Raw genomic sequence first — 19,223 nt, forward strand, 5'->3', positions numbered from 1 at the left:
ACATCTACCACTGCAAGATGCAACAGCACCAACTTCTTACAACTGCTTCCACATTTATGATGCGCTTCACTAGTGCTGCGCTCTTGCTCCATATGCCCTCAAAGCATTAGGCTTACCTAATGCTCTCCACACATCTCAAAGTGCCCCACTGGCTATCTTAAGGCTAAAAATAGCAGCTTAAATGCACACTGAACTTAATAGTTTTGATGCTTTTCTGCTCTTTTATGAGTAGTAGGCATGTGGCCTGAAGATGACTAAGCGATTCCCCATGGTGACAAGCACTAATAAGCTACGGTGCTCTCAGGCCATGGACACCGTAACACTTGCACCAGCTCGCTATGCTGATATGAACACACGTAATACCTGAATGAATCAAGTGAAACAAGATTCATTCCATGCAGCTGTCCCACTGCTTCTGATGCAGCAGCACCACAGAGGAGGAGGAGGAGGTATGGACAAAGAAAACAAATGCATTCCAATGCACTCACACATGAACACTCACTTTTATTTGTTGCAGTTTCTGGAAGACTGCAGCCAAAGCTAAAACCAGGTCTCATGTGGAACCCTGGTACTGATGGCCAGACAAATTCTGCTGCTTTGACTCATTTTTGAAGTCTTCACAGTCTCCCATACTTAAATTAAAGCTACTAGTTTATTCACAAAAATCCAGCAAAATGCCACTAAAGTGTAAATAATAATAATATTCAACTCCACTTCAACAAAACGATAACTGCATTGCAAACCCAAAACCAGTTCCACAGGGCATGCTACAGTAGTATATACTCACACCAACAGTGCTTTTAAGCAGCGCACAACCTAGTAAAAAAGCAACCAAATTTGCAGCTTCACATCTGAACAAACCACAAGGCTTTTAAAAATATCACGCTCTGAGATAAAAGCAGCCGAGAGAGGACAATGCAGAGCTGCGGCTCATTAAAAGTATACAACTGGAACCACCCAAAACTATAGTATCAAAAAAAAAAAAAGAGAGCTAAGAGTATAAACACAAATCTGAACTTATATTCACTTCAAAGTCACTTCCCATCACAATCTGCTTGCATATGCTGTAGGTACGCCCATAATCTAAACATAAAGACCAAAAAATACATATACATTTCAGCATTTAAACAGTTCGATTCAATGAAAAATTTGTTCAAATTACACTCCTGACTAAAGGAATGAATATAAAAAGTAGTTTAAGGAACAATCGTCCCAACAAATAGTTACCACAGTGAGCATGAAACCTTGCTCACTGTTCAGTTAGTGAAGCACTATATATTCTAAAGACCTTTGGTAGGAAACTAACAGCTTTGGAACTATGATCAGCCCTGGTGTGGGCCCTCAGCTTGAGCAGCCATGGTAGAGTATTTTCTCTTGGCATAACCATCAGTCTTCGCATGACGAACCTGTGCATCAAAATCTGCTCAACAAAGAACTCCTTTGCATATACAAAGCAAGACTAAGAAAAAAAAGTAATTAAACCCAAGCAGGAAGACCTACAAGTTGGGGTAAAAGGCTACTACAAGCAATGCAATTTGTTTCTAGGCAATCAAATTGATGCAAGACGCTCTCTCTGGTGCATAACGATGTGGGCAATATCAGTGTAGATGGTGGGCATAATGTACATGCCAGAATGAGCAATGAGCACAATTATCTACTCTGGAATTGCTCAAACTTTCACAAAGTCAACATGGTAACCTGTTTACGTTTTCATGAACCATACAAAGCTTCTTGTTGCCATCAAAAAAGGCATGAGCACTGAGTTGCTTAGCAACCTACCAGATGCAAACACCCACCCAAGCAGGTCTCTCGATGTAAATATAAAACAACTAAGGTAGTGACCTTCTATGTGCAAACTGTCTTCGAAACATTCTACTGACCCTATATCTTCAAATATGTCATGAGAGGTCCTAATGTTCAGGTTTTGTTCAAGTTCTAATGTTTTGAAAAGTTCAGATGCTTCCAGGCATTTCTGCACACTACAATTAGTGGGAACTAATGACGATATAGAAGAGAATTCAAGTAGTATGGATTTACATTCTGAAACTTGGGCTTCTCAGTTCACACCACGTTTTGAAATTGCAGTGCTAAATTATTTTGGCAAAAGCTGCATACTTAGTGTAATAACTTCCTATAGAGCACAAAATTCTGATCAGGCCACATGACACTTTATACACATAGAACCCATTTGGGAAGTGAGTAGAAAGAAAAGCTAGGCTTTTATGTTGAAATGAAAGCCCCTATAAGGGTATACTATCAGACCAACGCGCTTGCACAGCAGCACAAATAGTAAGAGGAACTAATGTATAAAGCTTCACAGGTATCTGACAGAAAATGTTAAGCTTTCTGAATTATTACAAGCGTGCACAGAGTTATGAAACAGAAAGACAAATGTCGACACTATGCACTGCTTCCAGACTAGGTAATCCTCTCACACAACAATGATCTAGACCAGCTGCCTTGAGAGCATATAATCATGCACAAAAAAAAATCACAGCAAAAAAAATTTTACAAACTTTTGTAAGGTCATTTAAAAGCGAGTTATGACCTTCAGTAAATGCGCTTTAAAAGGTATTAACAATGAGGTGCTTTCATTCTGCATAGCAATAATCTTCAGGTAGTACTTGAGTCTTCAACCTCTGACAAATCCAAACGCGGTGGTGTGGATGAAACTGGAGAACTTGACACAAAGTCCGACACCGAAGCCTGACGCATCATCCGTTGCCGGAACCCATCAGAGTCAAAAGGGGTGATGTGCTAAGACAAGAACAGAATCAATCATGATAGTGTTGCCACTCATCATCGTTCCCTCAAGGAGTGCAACCTTTCTCTTTGCCAGAACATGAGCCAACGTACGTGCCAAGCCATCCATGCACATGAAAATAATGGACAATACTATCTAGGCATTAGAAGGACGTTTGGACAAAAGGAGCAGACAGCCCCTGAAAGAATGAAACGTGCGTGCTTTGCCAGTACCATTGCAGACAAAATATCGCCACTGCCAAATGAATGCAAGCATGAAACGAGGACCAGATGCAGAAAGCCAACATGCAATAAAACCTAGCAGAAATTCCAAAACAAGACATGAGCCATACATAACACAAAATTATCTGCCAATGGTAAAGGCTACGTTTAACGCATAAGCAGTACCTCAGAGCCGCAAATTATGCCTGCCACTGTAGCAAACACAAAGCAAACATCTAGAATGAACATATGCGTGTCACTCTTTGGACTACACAGATTAGAGGGAATGAACTTTTGAACATGCCACAAGCTGCTATACCATGACAACGTTGCGAGAGACATGCGAAGCAACTACAACAACGCAAGCTGCCTTCTTGGACAAGCAGATAATATGCACTGACCAAGCAAAAAATTCAAGCAAATAAACTCCACAATGAAGCAGAAAAAGATGCCTACTACAGTCCATTGAATTTAACTGCCCTCTGACGCAAGGTAGCACCATAAAATCCAATGATCAATTTCAAAGTTGTAAAACATTCTTGTAGTTCAACCTTAGTCAAGATACTGCTGATTTAGCATGCAATAAAAACATGGAGCCAGCATTTGCAATTCTGTCTTCAGGGTTGGCAACAAAAATCAGCCTACAGCAGTGCAATATGTGGAAGTAGTGCAAGCAGAATATTCTTTCTGGAAGCAATAGCAGTAAGTCTAAAGCATGCAAAATGTACAAAGAGCTATACCATGTTACATTCCAAGGAAAATGATGAAACAGCTTACAATCATCAGCTACAACAAAGCAAAACACCAGCAATGACATGTTTAGCAAAAAAAACCTAACATTAGCATCTAACAACATAAACATGTCAGTTTAACTTCCCTGCTTTCAAGTATTTCATTTGAAGACAAGAGCAGATGTCAAAGCATTTATCACTTAAATATGCAAAATCCAATGCTGCCTTTAAAAAGCTGATAATAAGCAGAAACAGAAAGATAACACTAGCTACAACTGCATCCCAACGTTAGTTTTTAAAGGAGAGCTCACAAGCACCCTGGGTTTCATTCTTAAGACACAGAGTGCACACGATGGGAGAAGCAATAATGCAAGACAGAAAGGCAATACATCGCAATGCTAGCATTGGATGTTATCTGGCAACCTTTTCAAGGTAACATAAAGCAGTACACCTTGGTATACACCTCCAATTACTTGAGCCTACCTAGGCGACCCTAAACCCAGCAAACTCATCCCTTCACCTGGCCTCAGCTACCTCCGACTACATTTCCCTTCCTTTAGTATCCATTGTCTCACTCCAAAAAATTACTAGCAGTCTGTTCTGTGTATTATTAAAAGTCTTGCCCAAGTCTATTTCATTCTCTCATATTCGGCTACAGTACTTCATATGCATTCACTTCACAAACATTAATTTTTAAGCCAACTATTGCATTTTGTTTGTTCAAGTCCTCAATTAGGTGCTGCAATTCACCGTTTCAGTTACTTAAAAGACAATGCTGCCACCAAATCAGAGGCTACCAAGTTCTTTAACACCTACTTTCCCCCAATTCAACCCTCTGATCACTTCTGAGCATACAGCGAATAAGAAGATATACAATCAAGCCCGCTCATAGCGAACATGACAGTCAAGTGCCGTCCGTCTGTTATATCCCAATGTGCGCACTAAGTCAGCCAGACATAACAGATTCACCCTCCGTAAGGAGGAGTTCTGTGGTGCGCTCCTTATGCAGTATGTGGGGGCTCACTGTCACCTCAGTAGTTCTGGCACTGGCTGGCCCATTTTCGTACTGCTGCTTGTTTCTGCCTTGGCTAGAAAACACTGAGAGCTCTACGTGCATGGCGATTAACACGCCAGTTGCCACCATAAAGCCTAGCCCGTACCAAAGGTCAGTTTTAATCACAGGCCGAATGTCAGTTAATCACGAAATTTAAACCTGCAATTGTGGTCATTCCTCCATATACGGCACTTTGTTTTAGTCAGGGCGCCATCTTTGTTGAGCGGTGACATGTGGCAACATTTCAGTGAAGAGAACACCAATGCTGCCTGTGAGTGTGATGGCAGTGGTGAGCTTTTGTGCAAAGAAAGTGTTCCAGGCCGTCCAGAACCAAATTTTGGGCCAAACATAAGGCATGCTCATTCAGCAAGTTTAGCACAAATGTAGTGCTAGTGAAAGGGCATTTGTGGGGCACACTATTACCATAGTAGATGACAAAAGCTATAAAAAGCTGTCCATCTTGACAGCACACATATTTGGAAAAGTAGGTGCATATGCTTTTTTCAGTTAGTAGCATTAATCTCTCTATAACCCGCCTCGAAAAGATTCCTGGAGTTCCACATTAGATGGCACAGGCTGGGACACTTTTTTTTCCACTTCATTTTTCTTAGTCCGACTACAGTATTAGTCCCATATTAGAAGGGGAGGGAGGTAGTATTGCCAACCCATGAATGTGCCACCCTTCTTTCAGGGCGTGACATTCCTTTAATAGGCAAGCCTTGTAGTAGCCTCAATGCATGCAAAAACCATGATACTGTGCTCCTGTGACAAATTTTCTTTTTTCGTCTTTTCACTGCATTTGTGTGAAAACCGTCCTAGTCATGGTTTTCACATGGAAGGTGAAAGCTGATGAGTTTTTAATGCTTTTGTACATCCCTGATAGGGAGTGCAACAGCGTAGTGTCTCCCTGTTTGCAATGTGTGCATGTTCACTGTAAGTGGGTCCCGCGATCACAGATGCTTGTTCTAACTGAAGCTCGATCACATAGTCTTAACGCTATATTGTCTTTGTTCGTACAAAGCAAGTGTTCCCTTTAAGTGGGGCCATTATAAGTGAGCTAAACTTTTTCTCCCTGCCCGACACACCCTCTGATTGGTATTTTCTTATTCTTCCTGTGAAGGACTATAGTCACTGTACAGTTGTACACATTTGAGTGACAGCAGCATACAAGACATTTTCGATACTGTAAACGGTACTGCATCATACATTATAACTAGAAACTCCCAACTTTAACTTCGTGGCCAAAGAGAATACTGCCCAGGTGAGCCCAAGCCAGAGAGGCCATGCGGACCGGGATGTGGGGGCTCTCAACAATAGGCTACCTGAAGCCACCTGATTAAGTGACCACAAGACATTGGGCACGAGAGTGGGAGCACTTATGGGAGGACGTATAATACAGCTATCACGGTCAATTTGGCTGGGGGCCTTTGGTTGGGAAGAGTTCACTCCTAGCATATTTATGCAAGCACTGTCCACACCCTGGCTACTACGTCACAACCAAATGAACACTAGCGCTTCCACTGAATCTAATATATATTTTTTTTAATTTTCAAAGACTGTACAAAGATTATATTTAGGGTCCTTTGTTTTCAGGTTTCATTTTTTCTGGAATTCAGGGGGTACAAAATGGGGTGTTATTTTTTGAGCTCAAATTCAGGTCATTTTTTGAAGCAAAAGACAATTTACTAGAGGCATTCGTTTTTCTGCTGGATACAAAATGCCCAATTTTTGTGCACTATTTGATAAATAAAGAAATGGCAGCGTACAGCAAAAAACTTTGTCAAAATCATCTATTAAATTCATTGCATATACGTTACCAATCTCTTACACAGCATTTCAGCATCTGTGCAAGACCTGTCTGCCTTTATTGTATACCAAGCGAAGACATTCTACATCACAGCCGCCACTTAAAAGGGGCTCTGAAAGGCGGTCTCAATAATGTTGCGGTATGCCTAGAATGTGAAAGGATGCCGTTTCACAAATATCCTCCAGCAAAAATTTTTTTAATGCGCTTCGTGGAAGCCAAATTACCTGTAGTTAAAATTGAATTTCTGCATTTTCGTGCCTTTCTCTTTCCTCCCGTCACTTTTGCATACTGAAATATTTGCGCTCCTCTGCCGGCCCCACCCGCTAGGCCTCTCCGCCGGCTGCCGACGCGCGTGGGAGTCCTCCGGGGGACGGAGCTTCCAGCTGCAGCCATGGTGGCTGAGTGACGTCAGAAAGAGCTGGCATGGCGAACCAATTATAGCCTTCCGCCGCTGACGCAACAAGCTCTGCATGACACGCTGCACACGAATTCGGGCAAAAACTCGGCACCGCTGGCCGCCCTGAGGCGTAGAAGCGCAAGTTTTTAAAAATATACTGTAAATGATCGGCTTGCTCGTCAGGTCTTGTAGGCGGCATGAACACTCGCTGGCCTGTATACTCTACATAATGCAAGCGCATTATAGCCAACCCCAAACATCCTTTTCAGGGACCCTTTAGGTGCGCGAGAACCTTGGAGCCCGACGTCATTAGCGCAAGTAGCACTTGATACAATGACGGTAGTACGATGTCTGTTTGGTACCTGTGTTTTTGCTGCTCGATTTTAAATCACACTTTTAAAACTTATCAAATTAAGCTGCATCATGAATATCAAGCATTAAAGGGGGTTCAAGATCACCAGAAAACCAAAGACACCGCTATGTAAAAAGCACAAGATATCCCCATATTTTCGAGCAGTGTCTTAGCCTTGTGCACTAGAAAGCCTATGTTCTGCACTGAAATACCTACATAGTCTAGAAGGCGCATTTTCGGACAGAAATCGTGGTTTAACCCGAATTTTTAGAAATCTGTTTCGGGTGCAAGAATTGGGTAACATTGGGTTTTGCCTGAAAACAAAGGGCCCGAATTTAATTACATGTGCATTGTCCTTCATGACCCAGTTGACATGAGCTTGCTCTTTTTTAGAGTACCCTTTCCACAAGCCAGCCTACTGCCTCAGTTCTGCTGGCATTTACATTAGTAAATATCTTGTAAACAATAGACAATAAGCTAATTAGTCATCTTTTCAAGTCCGGGCCTCATCCTTCTTGCGGGTCAGCATTACGTTAACACTCCTTGGTCAGTCACTGGCATATTTCAGATCATGAGCTGTAAACAAAGTTGCAAGCTTTCCGAGCACAATACTGCCGCAGTCTTTCAGTGAGTACGTAGTCACTTGATCATCCCCTGCCAATTTTACGCCCTTCTTCCCACCAGCATACCATTTATCACACCCTGGCTGTCATACACACCTGCTTCACCATTAAATTAGCCACTTCAGGATCCAACGAAGGGAAATCCGGTGGCATCTGTGTGGCAACTGACGACTGTGAGCACTCAAGGAGAAACTCTCGTGAGTACGTTCGGCGGTTTGATTGTGCATCATCTGGCAGATCAGAAGAATCTAACGAAGCAGAAGAAGGCACTTGTGGACGGTCAGCCTATAGACAAGACAATAAAAAGAGAAAATGTAACCAAGTACATACTAATGCGAGCACTAAGCACATACCTTGGCTGAAAACTCTGGCGAGCTTCCAGATCTCTTGAACTGCTTAGTCTGTACAGGTGCCTCCACAATGCCAGATGCTTTGGTGGCTGCAAGCCACACAAGTGTATCATGTAGTACCGCTGAAAATACTAGAGTTATGTTGCTAAAATGCAGCTAGACTATAAGAAGACAGGTGATAGATATTAAACTCTCTTTTAGTACATGCAAAAAAAACAAAAGAATGCAATTTTTGCCTAGTGCCACTAAATTTGTTTGCCCTGTTGACAATAAAAGATTACATTACAATATATTAGAATGCAATTTCAAATCATGTACGTGTCAGATGAAAATTTCAAAGCATAAAATTTCACCGAGCTTTAAAATCAATAACTACCGTATTTACTCGCATAATGATCGCATTCGCGTAATGATCGCACCCCCGAATATTGTTGGCAAAATTCAATTCTTTTTATTCCCCGCGTATTGATCGCACCCCGAACTTGCCGCTGCAATTTGTTGACGACGTCGACTCCAGCCGACGATGTTTGTACATGCCATCTGTCTGACAGATGGCACATGCAGATGACCATCTTGCTCTGTCAGCATTACAGCAGCAGCCGCCTGTTGGTTGACCTGCAGTCACACGGGCAGTATAAATGCGGTTATGCTTAACTGCGGACACCAAACTTTACTGCGGTAATCTCGAATCACGGTTCGCCGTTGTCACAAGGCTCGCCACCATTCTGGGTTGCCGTGCAACAAACGAAGCAACGCGGTGATCCGGCTAAACTTTCTTGCTCTCGTAACTAATAAGCCCTGGGATACAGGAATGTCACAAATGAATCCTCCTTGAGGATCGCTGACCTGTACCGAGTTGCTGGTAGGAATAATAACTGCGATACAAGCTAGTTTTACGTTCGCAGCCGCGTAGCAGCTGCCGCCGTTGCAGCGCGACTGACCCGATCTGCTTGCAAGCCAGCTCCGCTGCTAAGGCGTCGCTGAAATCGATCGTATATATTTCTTTTAATACGAAACAGTTAGGTTGTCAGTAAGGCAGCGCCATAAGTAGACCATTCATTATAGTGTTGGTCAATAGACCGATTTCACCAGCAGTTGCGTTATGCCACCGCCGCCGCAATGCACTCTGGGAGTTGTGGTACTCCAGCCGGCGGCCGCGTCGGTGCAGTGCGTGGCGCACTCTCTGTGCTGCTTCTGCTGCGATCAGCATTGCACACCTCGAAACTCCGTCGTGGTGCCTCGTTTCCTTCAGCTGAACACAATAAACGAAACGGCGGAAAGCTACTGTGACCGGGTATAATGCAATCAAGGCGCAAAGTAAAGTGGGCTGTCGTGCAGACAATTCCACGAAGGTAGAGTGTACTAGAATGTGTTGAGTGGAAAGAGAAGAGACCGGTTCTATTGTTAGCCGCGGCCCCCACTTGTGTAGAAAGTTGCGGCGGCGCTGCTGTCGCCCGAACTTGAAGAGCCTTGCATGCTGGGAATGGTAGTTGTGCTTGCTTCTGCAGTTATCGAGAAATCCCTGCTGGCCTGCTCTTAGCCTGTGATGCCTCCCAAGCGATGGCTACATCACTGCTACGTGCCAGGGTGCAAGACGGGGTATGCTCGAACTGGACAGAACCGCAAGCTGTCACTTTTCAAAACTCCAGCTGAGGAAGAGCGGTGGCTGGTTTGGCAACTGAATTTACACAGGTCTGACAAACCACTGGACGTCGACTGTGCAGTGTGCAAGCTGCATTTTGAGTCATGTTTCATTATAAGAGACTATGTGCACATTGCGAATGGTGCTGAAGTGCGAATTCCGAGGATCTCCAACTCTTTCTCCCGATGCGGTGCCGACAATCTTGCCAAACCTGTCTAACTACCTGAGTGTGAAAACACCAGCACTGAGGCCAGAGAGGAAAGAGAGAGAGAGAGTTCCCGATGGCAAAAATTTTAATGCTGCCACATTAACAAAAGCATGTGATTTAGGTGGCTTGCTCTACCCCGCATTGCGCATCAGTCAGCTTGAGGACGTTTTCATAGGATGTTTTAGCTCTGGAGAACTGCATCACGATAGAATCATGGATGTGCTTGCTCTTCTAAACAAGACAGGCATGAACCGTATTGGATGTGATCAGCACTTCAAGGAGCTCACCTCAGATTTGAATGGGTTTTAAAAATCTTGTGACCAGAACGCATTTTTTTTTGTCAAAGGTCTCAACAAGTCTCGTGACTTCGCCCGAAGGAAAGCACAGCAGCATTTAAAGTTGAGCCGTGTGTAGAAAATTGAGATGCAAGATTTTGTTGAGGACCAAGTGGGGCGCACAGTCCACGTAAATAAAATTGGTTGTGTCATGCATATTCGTGTTTTTTTTTAAGCGGGGGGAGGGGAGTGGCTACTGCTGCCTTAATACTAGGTTGCCATGCACAAAGTCTGCCTGACCTATTATTGGCGCTTCTCTTAAGTTCGTGGAATGTTGATATTAGATACATGAACTAGAACTGCACTTTTACTAGGTACAGCCTTTGTCAAGAGCTCAGAGCTCACTGGGTTTACTTCTAGCCGTATACATGATTTTAGTTTCGATACCTGGGCGCCGCCATGTTTGTTTTACTCGAGCGCCGCCTACCGCCGACGCCATCTTGGGCTGATAATTTGCAGCCGGTGGGCTGCAGACGAAGCAGCGTGCGATCTCTGAAAGTGTCATTCGCCCGTTTTATTCCTGCCAAGCCTAGAAATTTTGGGTGGGCGTTCGCCTCGTGTCCATCCTCGTGTGTGCTATGCTCCTGCGATAACCAACTGGGAGCAAGCGACCATTCCTCGACGCAGCGAACGATCAGCATCGGTGAGTGCCATGCTCGCAGTTCACGCGTGCTTTTTTGTCGCCGGTTGCCTGTAGGGCGAATGCGGCACGGTGTTCCATGTTAGAAAAACGAAAGCAAAATGTGTTGAAACACAAGATCGCGGAGAGCAATGAATATCTAGTTTTTCGTGGAGCGCAGTTTTTCATGAACGCTTTCGCTGCCTGCTTGGACACGGCGAGTGTGATAGTTTAGATGCTGAGCTTGCGACAGAGTACCCCGTTTACAAACTGAACATTTTGGAAACAGCGAGTACATGACCGAAACGAATCCGCTTCTGATGTTTAGAATGTTTGTTTGCGGAGATACGCGCGATGAAATTGAAATTCGGCCCCTCCTGCCGCTTGCGTAGCGCTGTTCGTGCTACGAGCGATACAAGCCAGTTGACTGAAAGCAATTCGCATTCTCGCTTTCTCCGCTCCCGCCAGTACTCACTGTTGCACAAATACCAGAAAATGTGCAATTACACGATCTAATAGGTTGGTACGCTAATGGAACACCACTTACTGATAGGCAGAATCGCCGCACCTGTGTTGAGAATTCCAGTCCCAATCGGGTCGGGGCACTGCTCAAGTCGCTGCGTTTGTTGTATCTCTGGCACGGTTATGCATAGTGTGGATTTTTTTTTACAGTGCATTCGATGCGATTTCAGTCGAATAATTTATTACAATGCGTGGCAGAGTTTACCGTCCTGTGCATGCCGTGTATTTTTTCATCTTACGTTGCCATGGCTGCATTTTTCCTCACTTTGCAGTTGGGTAAAAGTTCATATCGCCGCTTCTATTCATGCCATGCTGCGCAAATTAAATTAGTATTTTTTGCACTAACGACATGTTTATTTTTTTCAGGTGGCGATCCCCACACCCTCCCGATATTGACGATCATGTGGGGCGGCGAAACGAAGTTGTGGCCAAATTTGTGAAGTCCTCACATAGTGTACTGCTGAATTAAAAGAGCTCTGCCAAGGCCGTCCAAATACTTGATCCCTTAAGATTATGCACAGATTATAGTTTGGTAACCCAGGCGCTGCGCTTCGTTCCGCGCCCGATATTAGGCGCAGGCAGTGGGTTTGTTTCTGTCTGCTTTTCGTTCACAAAGTGCGCTAACTTTTAAGCTTTTTGTTGGCGCAAGTATTTTTTGTTCCACAACTACGCCCACTGCCAATGCAACTCGGGACCGGCGGAAAAGCGGTGAAGAAATGGGCACCGCAGACGTGCTGAGACCTTCACATAACATGGTGCGCGTACATACTGGCGGCGTTCGTTCTTTTCTACTTTCGTCGACTGTTTCCGCAACCGAAAATAAAACAAAGATGTCTAGAAGACGTTGGTGCTCCATACAACATTGCTGCTTTTGTTGTACAGACGCAAACACGCGCTTGACAGGTAGTTAAGCAGCCGCGGACGTTGCTCCACGCGCCCGTTTATCAGCCCAGGGGAGGAAGGCAACAGTGGGGTGTCGCGCAGCGCACGTGTTTGAGAGTATTTCTCCCTCTCCTGCCTGCTCCTCGTAAAATGGTGTATACAGTAGAACCCCGTTCATACGTTTTTCACCGGACCGGGAAAAAAAAACGTAACAGCCGGGAAAACGCAACAGTGAGGAAAGCACCGAAAATTAATGAAAACAGTGCAGCTTTGACTTGAAACAATTTATTTCCGCAAATTGGACTTTAAAAAATCGAGAACGGTGGATTGCAGTTTCTTTCGCTCGCTGGAAAGAACAACGCGTTTCTCAATAGCAAAGGCCACATTGCTGTCAGCGTCGCTTTGCGGTGCGGCCACACCGCACGCAGCAGTGCTGTGCAGTCCATGCTGAAGCGACGTTGTGCTCAGCGTCAAGCACTGAAATGTTCGTAGGCTGCTCGCCGCGCTGCTCCGCGTAGGCCGCCCTGACTGCCTGTCGACTGCGTTTAGTACATCCAGCTTTTCCTCAAGGGGAAGCGCCTTCCGCTTAGGCAACGCTATCACGCCATCAAAGCACGATAAAGATGTTGTTGCGACTGAGAGAAGGATGAAAAGGAAATTGCACGGGCCTGCCTACTGGTTCCAGCCGAGCCACCACCGCTGTCACTTGCAGATAAGGAGAGGTGAAAGATAAGATAAGAGGAAAGAGAAAAAGAAAAGAAAAGAGGCGCGTCGGCGGACGCTGGCTGAGAAAAACAGATAAGCGACCGCAGCCGCGCGCCTCCTCGTCACCACCTCCCACGATAAAGATCGCGGCATTCGGGCTTGGCGTTCGCGAGGCAGATAACCATCTAGTGGCGGCCTCTCCAACTCGCGTGCGGCTTCTTGCAGCCAGTTCTGTAGCCAAGCCTGGCCAAGACTCGTCAAAAATCAAAATGGTGGTTGGCGCGCATTACCCGGGCGGGTTCGGGGAGCCCGGCTGCGACGTATCATGCGGGATCGTTTCCTCGGCTACGACGTAACAGCGGGGTTCCCAATACATTGGATCCTATGGAAGCTATGCCGGGACCCGAAGAAAACGGCGTAACAGCCGGGAAAACGCAGCAGTGAGGAACGTAACAGCACTCAGCCCATTGCAGGTAACGGGACCAAAAATCTTACCTTCAGGAGATATGGAACGCTGGAAATGAATTACGAACTACGCGGTGTGGCTCGGAAGCGAACCCCGTCGGCTCTGAATTTTTGACCAAGGCTGTACTTGCACTGATGCTGCAAATAAGTCCGCTAGTTCGCCCTTCTAAAGAACTGCGTGCGCTAAAAGACAACTAAAGCGTTCCATGCGACCGCGGCACGCTCTTCGCCGAACCCTGGCTTATTCCCCATCATGGGTGTGTGCCATGTCATTAAGGGAACAACAAAATCGCAGTCACTGCATTCTGCTAGGCTGTTATGTAATTCCGTGTAGCAGCATCGTGCAAACTGAACAAGATCACGGATGTACACGGGGGAGGGAGCTCCTGTGTAAATTTCCAGGCATTTCACTTACTGCTACGCATTGTTTTGGAGCTTTTTTATGTGGTGTGTGAGGTCACAGAGCACTTGCATAATTAATTTTACTACAGAGGAACGATGCATTAATTTTAATATCACGCGGGCATTACGCAGCGACTTCCATGCGCGGCAGCAAACGGCAGGCTGACCGAGAAGACACATTCAAGTGCAGTTGACTGCAGCGCCACCGCCAACTTCCACGCGCACCGGCCTCTCCGCGGCGGCTGGTCACGCTACTCAAAACACTCTAGTACACACTCTAACGAAGGACTACAACCAAGATGGCAGCTGGCTACTTCCGGCAAATGCGCGCATGCGCAGTGGGCATTGCGAAATCGGTCTATTCAAAAGCGCCGTCCACTCTGGCTTCGATACGAAACAAGTTAGGCCTAGCGACGACCAGGGAGTACAGAGCTCCGTCGTCCGCCGCGCTCGCAGGCAGCACCATTGCGGTAAGCGCGCGAAATCCGGTGCTCCAAGCATTGCGAACGTGCGAACGTGTGACCTCAGTGCATCAACGATGTGGCAGGGACCGGACATTTTTCGGCATAACGGCGGTAAAATGCGTAGCTTGAGCGCCGCAGGACGTTGCTGTTGTAGCTGTTGCTGCGCCATCAGACGAGATCGAAGGCTGCATAAAAGCGCCGTCACGCAGCACTATACACACTGCCTATTTTGATGCGTTCCTCTTGGAACGTGATTTAGTGCGAAGAAAGTACGTTCTTGACGCGGGCCACCTCGTGCGCTTTTCACACTCTACCTTCTCAGTTAACAACGTAAAGCCTGTTTCACATGCAAGCGAAAATGCTAGCGAATCCTGCCGCGGCGGCGGAAAAACCTGTTTTGAGCTGTCACTGCGATAAGCGGCAAGGTTTCAACAAGTTAGAAATTTTCGCTGCGACGCGCCGCTCAGTCGCTTGCATGTGAACCAGATCGCAGAGCTCGGTTCGCGATAACCGCGTTTAGCAGCGTAACCGCGGGTAGCACGCCCGTGTGACAAGGGTTGTCTGCCTGCACCTTGTTTGCGTTTTCGGTGCTCAGAAATTTTTTGTACCGTGTCATGATCGCAGACCTAAATTTCCGTCAATTTAAAAAAAAAAATTGCGATCAATATGCGAGTAAATATGGCAGTAAATACAACACAGGTGGTCATAAATTAAAAAAAAAAGTTCACATAAGGAATACCAAGAATCTCACTAGCAGAATGGCTGCTATGATAAAAATCGATTTCTAAGCTATGGAGTGTTTCTTTGATCAAGAAAAGGTAGAAAAAGTTCTGTATAGCATCATCCACCTTGATGTGCAAGCAGCATGGCAAGACCACAAATATGTATGAATACTGACAAGGCAATGGCATCCTATTCTGCTGTTCCAACTCGTAAAAGCTGTAGTTTCAAACTGTGCGGGATACATGTTTATTAACAATCACCTAATCTCTTACCAGTTGTTTCCACCACGCCAGAGCCAGAGTAGCAAGCAGGTAACCTGCCTACTGAAGGAATGAAGCTCAACTAAACATTTGACTATAAATGCCAGTGAATGTTGATGCTACAGGGAAAATGCTGAAATCGCTACCAACCCTCTCCTCTCAGCCATTTACCCTTCAACTAACAGGCTTTGATTTTGCATAAAACAAGTAGGAAGTAGTTAACCGATTCAACATGCTCAAATTGCGGGAATTGTAACAGAACAGCTGCAGTAAATCTATAAGAACAATTTTTTACTAAGAGTGCAAATGCTCCCAGGGCTAGTGTGCCTATTTGCAATGTCAACACGGTACCCCTTCCCTAGTCCGTCATCCGTAAACGGATCAAACTAGACCACATTTTACTGTGGCAACAATGTTTGAGAAGAGTATATTGCCATGTTTTGCAGTTTATTTCATAACAATTTCTTTGTTGATAGACTCCAGACTACAAAGGTAGGGTAGAGCAGCATTTAAATAAAGGAAAGAAAATATCAAAACAAGTCTTTCCGTGACTCAGCATAACTCCAATAAGCAGCTGCTCGAAACTATGGACGTAAATTGCAATTCCAGATGAGATAAGAGTTAAGACCACTGGTAACTCGTCTTTGGTAAGCACAGTACAAAAGCATACGAGCACACTTGAATACCACTTGTTTGTGCTGCTCATGATGCATATGATGAGATTTACAAATGCAGCAAAAGTCTCACATGGTTTAAACGGGCTAGGGCCAAATTTAGAAAACAGGAAGTTGCACACTGCATATGCCCTCCATCATATGTACCATTTGTCAAAAAAGTTTTCATTCCACTGCACCAATGTTCATAGCAATCTTGTTGCAGTGCAACGTCCCAGCAACTGGTGTCCCAAGGTGGTTTTAGGGTTTAGTATGGCAAGAAGGAATTCTCTAATCACTCTCTCAAGCTGGTGCAGACAATGCAGCTATTTGGGGAAGAGACGCATGTGCTTCCACTCTGGGCAACCTGGGAACTTTTGCGACAGACGGTACTGAAGCTAGTATGCCTTCCTATAGATGTGAAGAGGGCTCAGCACTTTGGAGCACTTAACTTCAAGTTTCATACTTGTCTTTTTTCGCCTTTAACACCTTAGTCCAGTCAGCTACATACCAATCTGTGCGGGCAGGTTCTTCACTATGCTGCCAGACCGAGAAACGTGCTTTGGAGACTGGGTGGGTGCCTTTTCCTAAAGAAAACATTCAAACTTCTATCAGCATAAATACTGGCAAATCGTTTTATTACTTTCATGTTATTCAGCAAATATAACCAAAACTCCATTTAAGAATTTATGCACACAATATTGCAATTCTGTATAGTTTCGCAGTTTACCTCCTTAGCAGCAATAGTGAGGAACCATGCAGTGAACACTTCACATGCAAGAGTCAACAAGGTAAGAGCACCAAAGTTGGATCCAACACAAGAACGAAGTGGCAAATGCTCCATAAAAGGACTCCTGCAGCCAACGGCATCAACCTATCGTCATGACGTTGGTGAAGCGATGTGCAGCTGCTAGTGGCAGTCGCTAGTGCAAAGTACTTAACCATACTTTTTTTAACTGCTAGCAGTATAAGTCCTCTTTCGGCAAAAAATCCATGGTCTCTCTCTCTCTCCGCGTGCATGCGCGAGTGAATCCTCCGCCTAGCTAGCACCGGTAAAAAAGCACTGCCCACCTCAAATTCAAGTTATTCAAATTAAAAGACTCAATGGGAAGGCGATCAATGTAAAACCAAAATGTAAACCAATACTGCTAACACAGATTTGTCATATCACATCACATGATCACCCACACATTTCTGGCCCTTTACTGAAAGCGTAGGATTTATAAGCTACAAATATTGCCTGTCTGTCACCACAATGTGGTAATCAATAGATCTCAGCCGACATCAATTTGTCTCCATTGTGCGTTTAAGAAAAGAGCCTGGGGCCGCATTCCGTGGCAACTTCTTTTCTAACTTATTTCTCTGCCCCAGCACCAATATCGGTTACACCCTGTGACATCAGAAGTTGATAGCTAGCAAGCATGACCATTTGCTAGTTGCCAAGTAATAAAAGGTCGAGAAAAACACCTTACAAAATGCGGCCATAGTCTTAGAGAGACGACAGCAGTTGAGCAAACCTAAATGCGAAATTCTACTCCAGGAGTAAGTTCTACACACAAAGTGTTTACAGTGGCGGTAATGGCCACAAGCATTTTGGAGCAGGCTTTGTAGAATTCAATTTGGAGCAGCTCCCTTGTGTTTTGTAGCAGGAGCCCGACACTGAGAAACAAGGCAAAAATGCGAGGATGTTTCACCTAATTAGTGCCAATGTTTAAAAAAGGACAACATGCTTCATGCAAATCTGAATCAGTAGTGCAAGGTTGTAGGCAGTCGTCTTGACCAGGTCAGCATGTACTTTTAATTTGCCAATTTAACAATGACAAATTACCTAACCTTTTTATTGTTAACTTTGGCACAATACATACTTTTGCAAAAGCTGCAAAAAATGTTGAGAAATGCCATTTCAGTTTTCTCCAGTTTAACTTTAGCGTTGTTTCTTATTTTAAACTTAAAATAAAGCCTGAAAGATTTAAAAAGCGTCACATGACTGTCCTGCATTGAGATTTTAATTGGCATCCTCAAACACCTGCTCCAATTCAAGGAGGTAGGTTACGAAAAGCCAAATGAATGAACAGATCACTGGTCACCGCATGGGTCACAGTGACTGTTCTAGGGTGAGCACAGGCACTTTGCTTAGTTAGAATTATGATGCTGCAGCAGCACTACCATGCCCCTGCAATGGTAACCACCATAGCCACCACAGCCACCCTAACCACGCCAATAATTTCTTTTTGCAGTCCAATATGGCTGTGGTTCTCGCAACAAAGCATTTTGTCGCACATGCATGTTCCTCTTCCTCAAAGAGCAGTGCCGGTTTCATCCACTCATGGTCCTGGCCTTGCCAAGTGTGTCCCACGAGCTTCGCTGCTTCTGATTTAATTAACGGGACACTGAGGACAGACTGAAGTTTGGCCTGCATAGATACATCGCCTTATTCTTACGACAAAAGCTTTCATATAAAACAGAGCTCTTATAAGCTAGAAAAGGCAAAAAAAATATTTAAAACAGGTGTAGCCACCACTGGCTTACTTCACAAGTATACGGTGCATTGACACAGTTTTTTTGGGCGAATCGTAGAGGCCTTCAAAACAGTGATAATGGAGCTATTTCAATGCAGATGTGATGAGTTTGAATCAAGTGACGGAAAAACATTTAAATGCACTTTTCCCATTCATATAAACGCTGTCGGGCGAGCATCGGCACACATGAAAAGAGATTGAGCTTAACTGCGAAAAAAAAAATATATATTAGGCATTTCCTACGAAGAAACACGGTTTGGATGATTATCTTGCACTGAGACTATAAATAAAATTGTAAGCTGCGGAGTTTAACGTCCGAAAGCGACACATAAGCTATGAGAGATGCCATAGTGGATGGCTCCGGACATACTTATGACATCGCACAGCACATGGGTGCCTTTCGCGTTTCACATCCATCAAAACATGGGGGCCGCCATGGCCAGGATTGAACCGGGTACCCTGGCTCAGTAGTCGAGCACCTAACCACTAAGCCATCACGGTGCATTTATAATTCCCAAGCTTGCACGGGCAGAGGACGTTCGGCAA

At 44.8% G+C, this 19,223-nt stretch overlaps 1 protein-coding gene across 6 annotated transcripts in view; it reads right to left on the reverse strand.

Moving 5' to 3' along the window:
* Window positions 1-479: 479 nt before the first annotated feature.
* The window catches only part of LOC149350394 (eukaryotic translation initiation factor 4E-binding protein Mextli-like), a 65,790-nt gene continuing 47,046 nt past the window's right edge, over window positions 480-19,223 (reverse strand). For 2 of the 6 annotated variants that reach the window (XM_089579404.1, XM_089579402.1), the window contains 5 exons: window positions 16,670-16,745; window positions 8,765-8,893; window positions 8,282-8,367; window positions 8,025-8,213; window positions 480-2,757 (listed from right to left, as the gene is read on the reverse strand). In XM_089579404.1, the coding sequence (XP_089435530.1) occupies window positions 2,614-2,757; window positions 8,025-8,213; window positions 8,282-8,367; window positions 8,765-8,893; window positions 16,670-16,745 (624 nt within the window). In that variant the 3' untranslated portion in view covers window positions 480-2,613. Of the gene's footprint in view, window positions 2,758-8,024; window positions 8,214-8,281; window positions 8,368-8,764; window positions 8,894-16,669; window positions 16,746-16,774; window positions 18,572-19,223 lie in introns of those variants that run through there. The other 4 variants (XM_089579403.1, XM_089579405.1, XM_089579407.1 and 1 more) reach the window with 4 other exon arrangements.

This window comes from Amblyomma mixtum, chromosome 3, assembly GCF_055824585.1.
Source record: "Amblyomma mixtum isolate Tamu chromosome 3, ASM5582458v1, whole genome shotgun sequence".
NCBI classification, from domain to species: Eukaryota; Metazoa; Arthropoda; class Arachnida; order Ixodida; family Ixodidae; genus Amblyomma; species Amblyomma mixtum.